Source organism: Podarcis tiliguerta, assembly GCF_965153285.1.
Source record: "Podarcis tiliguerta genome assembly, chromosome: 1".
Taxonomy (NCBI): Eukaryota; Metazoa; Chordata; class Lepidosauria; order Squamata; family Lacertidae; genus Podarcis; species Podarcis tiliguerta.
In genome coordinates this window covers 32,457,674-32,469,732 of record NC_139534.1, presented here as the reverse complement: position 1 = coordinate 32,469,732, position 12,059 = coordinate 32,457,674, and the positions used below count along the sequence as shown (strand labels likewise).

The window sequence follows — 12,059 nt, the reverse complement described above, 5'->3', positions numbered from 1 at the left end:
ATACAGGGCTGCCTTCAGGTGTCTTCTGAAAGTGAAATAGTTGTTTATTTCCTGGACATCTGATGGGAGGGTGCCACTACCAAGAAGGCCCTCTGCCTGGTTCCCTATTGGGCAAAAAGTGGGTGGGACCAAAGGAAAGGTAGCTGGGACACTGTTTTTCTCTCTTCTTCACACATACTCTCTTAAAACCACCCACCCACCCACCAACCAACACTCAAACTCTTCCCAATCCTTCCATCATCCATGCATTCTCTCTCTCTCTCTAGGTTTGGAGGGCTGCATCGAAGGAAAGTCGCATGATGTCCACCTGTGGATTAAACTCTGGCATTTGAAAGGCCTCTAGGGGTGAACTGCGCCTCACATTGAGCCCATTTACTTAACCCGACAGATATATGCAACTGTTTGAGATGGTAAGTTTTCATATTTTAGTTGTTAAAAACATGCACTTTTAAGATACACAGTAAAAGCTGCAGTTCAAAGAAGGTGGGAAGCAAGAGAAAATGTTACCTCACAGCTTTGCCACTGATTTGGGATATTTGGTCTATGTTTTTGCTCACAGACTACTTTTCTCATATCTTCTATTGAAGGATCAGAAGGCACAGCATCATAGTAAGGTAACTGGTACTCCTCAACAATTCCTAGAAGAGGAATGTGGTAAAAATATAAATTTACTAGGGGACTTTCAGTTGTTATGGGAGCAAAACATGGACAGATTTAGTACAGAAACAGCTTCCTGGCAAACCTGGGCAAATATCCATTGTGTCAGCAAATATATTCTTGAAAACATTGTGTGTTTTCCAAATGCTTCAGTAAAAAAAATAATCTGTAAAGCCGCATCCTTGAAGCATTCAGAAACTTATTTTCATTCAGGGCTACATGGGAAAGTCCTTGAAATTGCCGGCAATCATTCCTGTCAAACTAACTCTGCGGTACCCACAATTCTTTCTGTCAGCTTGTTAAGGGCAGGTGAAGACCCAATATGGGCTAATACAACTCTGGCTTGGATCCAAAGAATGAGAAGTGAAAGGAGATGATGCTTTTCAGTGGGGGAAATGTAATAACGCAACCTATTATATAATGCAATATGACAACCCCTTATGTTGGAGCCGTAGCCCAGCTCTATGGTTTTACAATCCAGTGGGGGATGAGGAAGGGATCCCGAGGGCCATCTAGTCCTACCCTTTGCAATGCAGGAATCCTGTCCACAGGATTGAACCCCAACCTTCCAGTTAATAGCCAGATGCACTGACCCAGAAGTCTCAAAGACGAAAGAAAGCATTGCACTTGAGCTAGATGCAGGTTGTGGAAGAGTTTGGGGGTGTTTGTGTGGAGTTCATTTATGCTGTGCTTTAATTAGTATGGTAATGTGTTTGATGCAGGAAATCTTGGTCAAGTTGGGTAACCTTAAGTGATAGCTAAGATAGGGTTGGAGATTGAACTCTCAGTATGCAAAAGGAGGATGGAGAGTGTGCACATTGCGGTGGAGGGCTGCAGGTTCGGAATTCCACGATAGACGGTGTGATGAGCTGGGGCTAGGCTAAGGGGCGGCAGAAGATGTGTCTATATGTTTGGGTGCTGGTTGGTCCATGTGGGTTTGTGCTGGCAGTCAGAAGAAGAAGACAGTGAAGAGGATCAAGGAAGAAGAAAGGAGACCTGAGAGGAAGACCAAGTGGTTTGATGGCTGAAGACTTGCTGAGGTAGCTGAATCACTTGACAGGGAGAACTTGTCTACAGGGGTGAGAGGAGTTGGGAATGCTGGGCTCTGGCGCCTGGTAGGAGCTCCAGAGGAAGGTCTTTCAATACAGGACAGCAGAAACAGACCCACACTCACAATGGGTGAGTAGGGGTTAAAACAGAGGCTTCAACAAAAGTCCTCCGTCACAGCGCTGAGGGCTTAATTAACAAGGGCAATTGCCAAAGGCTATCTGGTATTAGTAATAGTAGTGTAAATCGAGCTGTTGGTATTGAAAGTGACAGTAACAAATTAGCAAAGTGTGTAATTTGAAGCTCACACACTACACAATCTTACTATAAATAAATGTTAATATTGTCAAATATAGTAACTATATACGACTGGCTTTATCCCATAGTTACCAGGATTACTGGTAAGTTAAGGGTACAAGTGGTATTACCGTATTTTTCGCCCTATAGGACGCACTTTTTCTCCTCCAAAAATGAAGAGGAAATGTGTGTGCGTCCTATGGGGCGAATGCAGGCTTTCGCTGAAGCCTGGAGAGCAAGAGGGGTCGGTGCGCACCGACCCCTCTTACTCTCCAGGCGAGCCGCAGCGCCAGCCCCACAAGATCGGGGGACAGCGGGGAGGTGGAACGCTGCCATCCCACTGTCTCCCGATGTGGTTTGGAGGCTGACGGCGGGGAGACTCGTGCTTCTCCCCGCTGCCTGCTCCGGGGACAGCGGGAAGGCGCAGCGCGTCTTCCCGTTGTCCCCGGACCTGGTCTGCAGCCGGGCAGCGGGGAGAAGAGCGCTTCTCCCCGCTGCCTGCTCCGGGGACAGCGGGGAGGCGCAGCACGTCTTCCCGTTGTCCCCGGACCTGGTCTGCAGGCGGGCGGCGGGGAGAAGAGCGCTTCTCCCCACTGCCTGCCCCGCAAGCTCCGGGGACAGCGGGGAGGCGCAGCGCGTCTTCCCGTTGTCCCCGGACCTGGTCTGCAGGCGGGCGGCAGGGAGAAGAGCGCTTCTCCCTGCTGCCGGCACCACAAGCGCCTGGGGGGGAAATAAAAATTTTTTTCTTTATTTCCCCCCCAAAAAACATGGTGCGTCCTATGGGCCGGAAAATATGGTAAATGGTAGCAGAAGTACAGGTGCAGGAACTATTGGGTGTGGAAGTTGGATTTGTTTAATGAAGGAAATACCCTCTTTCCCACCACAGGGAACCACCTAGGAAAGGCTACAGAAGTTTGACTCAGGACAACAATCAAATTGTAGATGGCTTTTGGGTTTCACCAATCCTGAAGCAGCAGCTGAATGGCCTACTTTGATGTCATTTTATTAAATTGATATACTGCCCTTCAACCAAGGATCACTGTTCTCTTTATGCTTGCATTTTATACGTATGATATTTGTAACTCAATGCTCTTCTGTTATTACAATGCTACATTTTGTAAGCCACTTACCTGGTGTATATGTTCTTAAAATTAAATAAAGTACCAGTTGTGCAATTTCCTATTCTCTAGTCTCCCCACTATTCCTTTCCTCCTCACCACCAATTATTTCAGTCACTCATAAGCCACCTTTAAGCAGTGTTATTTGTCTAGGAAAAGAGCTGCCCTTATTTTATAATGGCAATGGTGCACAACTGAGAGGTGCCAGAAAAAAACCCTGCCTTTACGCATTATTCATGTGAGGGAGCATCACACTACAGTGGTACCTCGGGTTAAGAACTTAATTCATTCCGGAGGTCCGGTCTTAACCTGAGGTACCACTGTATGTCTAGGACACAAAGCATCCCCAGCCCCACAAGCGAAGGGGATCGTCTTCAGATGCCTGCATTGGTACGGCTAGTCGCATGTGATGCTACAGCAGCGTAGCTCTGCTCCCTAGTCATAGTGTGAGACCCTTCTTCCCATGTGTAACACATACTTCCACAACCCTATTCCTGTGTTAGAAACTGCACTGAGTGCCAAGCAAGCAGGATGAAACATGTCCCTGTTTTTATGCTATCTAAGAATAGTTTTAAAACACAATGGCAGGGGTCTGGAGCATTAAAAAGAGAGAGACATAGGTTATACCTCCAACTGAGCATCTTCGGGATATCTCCCAGTACACCAGCCCAAGAGAGTAGATATCTGCACGCTTGAAGGACTCGAAGATACTTATGTTCATCGTGTCATCAAGTATTTCTGGAGCCATGTACCTTTCAAATACAGATACCAAAACTCATATTTACCAAAGAGGTAGAAAGGGGTGTGTTTAGTTAACTAGGATTAAAATGAAGGGACAACAAATAAAAATGAAATACAAATGTGGTATTTTAGAACACTGAACTTGAGAGAAAGCAGAAAATTCAAGGCATTCTTGTTAGGTCTCCCAATTCCTGGGAGTTGGTCTTCAGGCCTTCTCATGAGATCAACATTTATGTATTATGAAAACATTAAAGAGGGAGGCAGGATCTCAATAACTGATCCTGACCCCTTGGACCTGTGCAAGTAGACCATCAGAACACTACTGCCTAGTTTGTACATCACACTAAGTCAAACCATGGTTGCCAAAGAGGCCACTTCACTTGTACCTGGCAGTTCTACGGTGGTTCTGTGCTGAACTAAGCCATGACTTGACTTAGTGTATTGTCTGAACCTGGGCTCATGCGTTAGTTCTCTCCAAATTAACCATGTGCTACAACTAAGGCTTTTCCTATGACTTACAGCTTATGGTTTGTCCAGGAGATTGTAAACGACGAGATTGGGTTCAGATGACACAGTAAAGCAAACCTTGAGCTCAAGTCATCTTAAAGCAACTGCAGGAATCCTTGTTTATTTGCTTCTCCCCCTGCCCTCCACAGCACAGGAAATAGTGAGGGCAAAACTGCAAGCCGCATTAGCCTGCTGTTTAGCACTGCATGAGTTTTTCCTTTCTTTTAACAAAGCAGCTCCAGAGCTGGGCCTGTCGGGAGGGAAGCTCCAACTGGCACACTACACCTTTTCTTTGAGGGGAACTTGGGGGGGGGGGGAGGGTTAATTCCATCCTACCTGATTGTCCTGCCTTCAGTGGCTGCTATTTTTAAAAAAAGCATGCATGCTCACAAAGCAGTAACATACACATATTTTGCAATGTGTCATTTGGCTGTAATAAAGGCAGATATGCAGTGAGCCTTGAGTAATACAACATTAATTTTTTAAGGATTCTTGGCTACTGGTATCTTGATTCTCATTTGCCTAGTTACACATGTTGCTGCATGTCGTGTGGACAAATCTGAGTGAGGGCAATGAGACCGCGAAACATATTTCACCCCGTTTCACCAGACCCTTCAAATATCTCTGAAACAAACTGAGGATGGGGCAACATTTCACAGGGGAAAAGGTTTTGGGGTTTTTGCCATATGCATGTAGAATTCCAACTCAACCCTCTTTGGGTGTGAAACATTTAATGGGAAATATTACAAGCATACTGACTTACCTCTTGGTTCCCACTCTAGAATTCTGAGGTATGTCAATTGTGTTCAACAGAGAGTCATGCTTGACAGCCAGTCCCAGGTCAGCAATGGCACAGGTTTCATTCCTTTTGACTAAAATGTTTTTAGATTTCAGATCTCTGTGGGAAATGGCTGGTTTGCCTGCGAAGCACAAAAAAATATGCCCACAATGTCTTTACGTTACCCACTGATATATTTAACAGAAACGTTCATTCCCTTTACATGTATATATCTATCAACACTGTGGAATGTGATCCATAAGTAGCAGTCAAGTACAACATTCCTTGTTTTCCTAGAGTGGACATGCAGGGGAATGTTTGGCTCAGCCAGCTGAAAACTTCCTGTTTCCTCCTGGCTGTGGCATACTTCCTTTGCATGTGACCTTATCTGCCCAGGTAACAAAAGGGCAAGTCATGCAGCACACTCTCTCTCTTTGACTTCCTCCATCGTTGGAGCAGCTTTTTACCTAGAAATGCTCTGTTGGCTGCCAACAGGAAACACTGGGATTGTCCCCATATGGGATACACCCACACGTATATACTTTGTAACTAAGTCTGCTTTCAGGTATCCAACTGTGAACTGATGATGTGAGTAAACTAAGTCAAGATTGTGGCATGTTTATTCTATGAAGAGGGATATAAGGGGAATCTAAGGGTAAGAGGCTTAAACAAGTCTGCAGCCTGTTATCTGCTGTGTGTTTAAAAGGGGGAATGTAAAACTCTGCTAAGTAAAGGAACTTGCTAATGCAAGTTAGGAAGAATATTAGAAAACAATATATCATCTCCTGCCTCCCTAAACATTCCCACAAACACAGTTGCTTCACATCCATATACCTCTCCCCACTTCTTCAATGGAAATTTTAATTTTGTGTAGGGGAGAGGGGAGTGAAAGGCAATTTCCACACTAATATTAATATTTAGGCACCCACTCCCTCATTTATATTAAAAGCATTGGAATTTTTTGTAAACACGTATCTACCAAATGTACTGTGCTCATTTAATACACAAAGATGCCAGAGAAGGGGCAGAAATAATCATGATTCAAACAAATACTGCTTCATTCACTTCTCCAACATTCATCCAAGTCATCTTCTGCCCGAAGTGAGCTTAATATGAAGGTAACTGCATAAACATGAACATATTACCTTGAGTGCCAACGATCTCCATGTGAAGATGGGCTAAGCCACTCGCTATGGAAAATGTCATCTTGATCATCCCGTTGGCTGTTACAGTGTTGTTGTTTAAGTAGTCAAACAAAGAACCTTGGTCGTGGTATTCTGAGACAAGCCACAGCTGAGTCCAAGTCCCATTATCTGTGGAGAGACATAACTGCATTTAACAATAAGTAGCAGTAGAGCACAGCAACCCTCAAAGATGAAAATATTTTCTAAAGGTATTCATTTTGCAAGGCCCATTTATTTTCGCAATGGAATATTTGGCAATACAGAACATAAGAAGAACCCTGCTGAATCAGGCCGAAGGCCTATCTAGTCTTGCATCCTCTTCTCACAGTGACCAATGAGATGCTTATGGGAAGCCCAAACACAGGACATGAGTACAACAGCACTCTGATCCCCATAAATTGGCATTTAGAGAAAGGCCCAGGGCCTCCAACAGTGAGGGAGAACAAAGTGAATATGGCCAGCAGCCTTGGTAGCCTTCTCCTTCTCCACGAATTTTGTCTCATCCTCTTTTGAAGCCATCCAAGCTGGTAGCCATCACTACTTCTTCTGGGAGCAAATTTCATGGTTTAAGTATGCACTGTGTGAAGGAGGACTTTCTTTGGGCTGCCCTGAACCTCTCAACGTCCTGCTTCATTGGATGATCCCAAATTCTAGTATTATGAGACAGGGAGAAAAACGTTCCTCTAATCACTTTCTCCACACTGTGTCATGTCCCCACGTCGCTCTTCTTTAAACAAAAAAGTTGCAACTGTTCTAACCTTTCCTCACAGCAGAATTTCTCCATCCCCCTTTGGTTGCCGTTTTCTGACCCCATTTCAACTCTACAATATCCTTTTTAAGATGAAGCAACCAGAACTGTACACTGTAGGAAAAGTTTAATTCATGCCAGAATGGAATTTCACACTAAAAAGCTGCAATCTCCAACACACTTACTAGGGCATAAGTCCCACTGAAGACAGTGGGGGCTTATTTCCAAGTGAACATGCATAGCACTGTGTTGCAAATCTTATTTTGTAAGCCACATAGCAAGGAAATCACTGGTAAAGATCCACTTGTCATTAGAAGAAGAGGAGGAAGTTTCAAGGTTGGACTCTTGAGCTGCCTGCAGCCCATCTGTCTCATTTGCTTGAGTCCTCAACAGGACCTGAATTGTCGTGAGGAATGTCACCTATACTAATAATCTGTTTAGAAAATATCTTTAAAAATCTGTTGACATGCTTTTTTTATAGGGCATGTGTGTGATGTCTCCTAAGGTGTTCAAGAGAATGGATGCTAGTTCCCCCCCCCCCCATCCTGATAGGAAATTACAGCTACACCTAGCTGCATATTCTAGTAAAGTATCTCAGATAGTTGGGTCAGCAGTCATATGATTGCTGGAAAATGTGAGACAAGCACCAGCATAGGATTAAAATGTATGAAAGAACAGAAATTACAAATGAGCTCCAAGAGTTCAAGTTTGGAAAACGGATAATATAATAATATTGTGCAAGATTAATAACCATAATGCATAGCACCCTTTAGTAATGGGCACTGCCTTACACCTCAAGTTGCAATTATTCCACACCTGAATCAGATCAGAGAATTACTGGTACTTCTATACTCATTATCCCCACAAAGGCAAGCATCCTTGTCCTTTGAAATCAACGGGCTTAACAGCATGCTGCATTGTGAAAGCTATAATGATGTATTAAAAAATGCCAAGTACCGCAATGAATGGACTTAAAATACGGACAGATGGTTGTTTGTTTTGCAATTTAACTTTAAATGTAACCAAAAATAGACTTTCCAACCTTCCTAAATCTCTTTTCCTTGCCCCACTACAAACATGTTTTAATGATGGACACTGATATTTCAATACTTTAGTGAGATTGCTTTATTATGTATTTTAATCCTTTTGTATGTTTAATGTATGTATTTTTAAAATGCTGTGTGATTGGTTTCTATATTTTGTAATATTTCGGCATTCAGAGGTATACAAATTATTAAATAATTATAATTAAACTACTTGTCCCCCCCACCCCCTGCCAAAATCTGGAATGGTACCCTTTTCTTCACACCTGTTGTCTAATTAAGTGGGTTGCTATAAACCATTTAAAATGTTCCCAGCAGAATGCAGAACTACAGTTCTGTGGAAACCAAAACAATCAAGTCTTGATTCCCATGCTCTTGCATTTAATTTAAATTATATATTTCTATAATTGTTTGGCATCCAATATAGTGTAATATGCCAGTGTGCTGTAGGGTTGGACTGAGTGTTGGACTGAGAGCATGGAGACACAGATTCAAATCCCCTCTGCTCACCCTCTCTCAGCCCGACCGACCTCACAGGCCTATTGTGAAGATCAAAGGGGAACATACGGGATATGCTGCCTTGAGCCCCTTAGAGCAGCATTTCCCAACCTTGGGCCCCCAGCTGTTTTTGGACTACAACTCCCATAATCCTCAGCTAGCAAGACCAGTGGTCAGGGATGATGGGAATTGTAGTTCGAAAACAGCTGGAGGCCCAAGGTTGGGAAACACTGCCTTAGAGGAAAGGCAGGATATAAATGTAATAAATAAATAACAAGGAATACCATAAAGACATTAAATTAAAAATCAAACGCTCACTCACTGTTAAACACACTGATGAGACACACTAACAGCACCCCAGTGACAAGCAATACTAATAACAGCACCAAGGGCACTGCTAAAAGCCACCACCCATGAGAATTAGTGGGGTAGGAACTAAATACAGCACACAGATACAGGGAAAGCCTTTTCTCTTTATAACTACTGAACCTCCATTGGTGAGGGAATCCTGGAAAGTTGCCTACAAGGAAAATCTCAGGGGTGGGGAGGCTTGTACTGGAGTATAAACAGAGTGGGACTACGCTTGGCATCACATCATCCAAATCATAACAAACCAGGCTTTCTTAAAGAATATAACAACACAGGGCTAATCTAGCACAGGGCAAACATTGTGAAATGGTGTACTATACCCTTGTTATCGGCAGCAATAAAACCCAAGATATTTTCATGCCTCAGCATAATGGTCTGGTAGATTTCTGCTTCACGAAACCAAGACCTTTCGTCTCTCGAGGAAAATATCTTCACAGCCACGTCTTCTCCGCACCATTTTCCACGCCAGACTTCGCCGAATCGACCCTTTCCTACTATTTCCTGAAGGACTATTGTTCTTGCAATTGTTCTTTGGACAAGCAGAGGCAAGCCTAACAAAAGAAATACAAGCATTAAAACGTTTTCTTAACCCTCCCTCCAATAATTACCACTGATCTACAACACGTGCAATATATACGCAGAGGCAATCTCCAATTTGTGAAATCCACATCTTCTTGTAATCAGTGGCAAAACTCTCATTGTTTTTGGTACATCTGGATTGCTCTTTGGTTGCAATCTATCTATCTATCCATCTAATAGCAAACCCAGATGGCAAGTGCCAACAGAATTGGATCAAAAATGGGCTTTCTGGTACTGAGGAATGCTTGTTGTGGCCATCACACAGAAACAGTTTGTGTGTGTGTTTGTTTGTGTGTGTGTGTGTAAAAAAATCAATATCATGGGATCTTCTCAGTCAGGACCAGCAGGTCATAGCTGATATCTCATGGTAAGCATAAGGTTATCAGTTGTGGCTGTCTCTAATTTTGTGTTATGCCACGTTCCCTGTGGCAACCATTTTGTGTTATGCCATGCTTTCCTCATAGCAGCTATTTTGTGACTGGTGTCCCCAGCACTCTCTCAAAATTTAAAATATGCCACTGGTCCGAAAAGGTGGATGACCCCTGCTTTACAGTATGTCATTTTCAAGTGGCATTTCCTGTTTCTACCCAAGGGCAACAGGACCAACTAGCAGCCCACAGGCATAGTCTCACCTCAGAAGCAAACTTGATCTGGCCCTCCTGAGAGTGACACACTAGAAAAGGACAACAGCAGATTTAACCCTTGATTATTAGATAACTTGGGGGATAATGTCACAACCTTACAGATGAAAAATGAAAGTAGTCCCTGAGAATGACAACGGCGCTCTTCAAAGATATCAAATAACAATGACATGAGTTCCATCACTTCTGTTTTGTGAACAATTGATAGATCAGCTCTGTCTAAGGCAAAGACTTCAGGACACTCTGCTTGGAAGAAATTAGATTGCAGCCCCAGTGTCTTCACTTCACATAAGGCATAGTGTTAAGCAAGAAGATTAATCTAAATCTACACTTATTTCAAAACAGTTTTAAAGTTTCTGGCTCAGGAAAAACCCAGGAATTGTCAGCATAGGCCTGACCTTTGAAGCCAAAACATTTGTCTTTCGCAGACATACAAAGAATAGTCTGGAAATGCTGCAGAGACTTCAGCTACTGCAGCTTGACAAGTCTTCAACCTCTTCCTCATTTGGCTTGCGGTCAGATATTGCTCAGAATATCAAAGATGGTACTTTTTCCCTGGCAAACTTTAGCTCTCAGTGGAGAAAGACACAGAATATGCTGAAGTAAATAGTATCTCTCTGAGTGGTGAATGGCACTATTTAGCGGGAAGAAACTGCAATGAAAATCCTCATTATTACATATATTTACATGGCTGTTTATTTGTGTATATTTTAAAATTTTATATATGGATGTGTTATGACGGCCTGTATTTGTAATGTGTTGGCGCTGTGGGTTAAACCACAGAGCCTAGGGCTTGCTGATCAGAAGGTTGGCAGTTCGAATCACCGCAATGGGGTGAGTTCCTCGGTTCCTGCTTCTGCCAACCTAGTAGTTCGAAAGCACGTCAAAGTGCAAGTAGATAAATAGGTACCGCTCCGGCGGGAAGGTAAACGGTGTTTCCATGCGCTGCTCTGATTCGCCAGAAGCGGCTTGGTCATGCTGGCCACATGACCCGGAAGCCAGCTCGCCAATAAAGCGAGATGAGCGCCACAACCAGGAAGCTGTACGCCGGCTCCCTCGGCCAATAAAGCGAGATGAGCGCCGCAACCCCAGAGTTGATCACGTCTGGACCTAATGGTCAGGGGTCCCTTTACCTTTACCTATTTGTAATGCCTAATAAAGGTAAGCAAGGTAAAAGTAAGTAAAGGTAAAGTAAGCAAGCTGAAGTCAGATGAACATTTCTAAAGCCATCATCACCTTTGAGGGAACTCTTACCTGGAACTTCGCACATCTTCAGCAGTTTTATCATGCGGGGGGGGGGGCACATAATTTTTCCACATAGTACATCAATTCTAAGCAGCAGCCTTACTAACTGCATTTCAGGGTGTTTTTCCCCCATGTTACTTATTTGAATATTCACACATGTGTTGGGAAAGATTGACATTCTCCAGATGGCTTCATGTGCATGCATGTCTTTTATGAAACAGACTGCATGAAACACATCTTGAGAAGAAGGCATGCCTCACTCTAACTGAAAAGCTACACAAAACTGCCCCGGTCATTATGCAATATTGATTCTTAATGTTGCTATGGCCTTCGGTTAATACAATAAACTATTTGGTTTGCATTTTTAATGTCTAGCTGTGATACCTGTTCTTTGCATAGCTGTAAACACAATGCAGCTGCGTAACAGACACCAGATTAAAAGCATTTTTTCTACTTGCACTTCCAGTTATCAGGAGTATGCCTCACCCCCTTGGCTTCCCATTTTCAGGCTCTTCCAGAGAGATTTTTTAGCACTATGCCTCTTGGAATATTACCTTAATCTGCTACACATCATGGGAAATTCCAACAGAATCCACAGTGCACACTC

The 12,059-nt window shown here is 43.4% G+C and overlaps 1 protein-coding gene and 1 long non-coding RNA gene across 6 annotated transcripts in view; one reads left to right on the top strand and one right to left on the bottom strand.

The window, feature by feature from the left end:
* Positions 1-501, top strand: part of LOC310665344 — a 54,799-nt gene extending 54,298 nt beyond the window's left edge. Inside the window, exon 4 of the long non-coding RNA XR_014505410.1 lies at positions 267-501. This is a non-coding gene — a long non-coding RNA (uncharacterized lncRNA). The remainder of the gene's footprint in view (positions 1-266) is intronic.
* Positions 1-12,059, bottom strand: part of ACVR1C (activin A receptor type 1C) — a 44,094-nt gene that overhangs the window by 5,336 nt on the left and 26,699 nt on the right. For all 5 annotated transcript variants that reach the window (XM_083409922.1, XM_083409921.1, XM_083409923.1 and 2 more), the window contains 5 exons: positions 9,308-9,538; positions 6,291-6,458; positions 5,131-5,287; positions 3,747-3,871; positions 508-638 (listed from right to left, as the gene is read on the bottom strand). In XM_083409922.1, the coding sequence (XP_083266048.1) occupies positions 508-638; positions 3,747-3,871; positions 5,131-5,287; positions 6,291-6,458; positions 9,308-9,538 (812 nt within the window). The remainder of the gene's footprint in view (positions 1-507; positions 639-3,746; positions 3,872-5,130; positions 5,288-6,290; positions 6,459-9,307; positions 9,539-12,059) is intronic.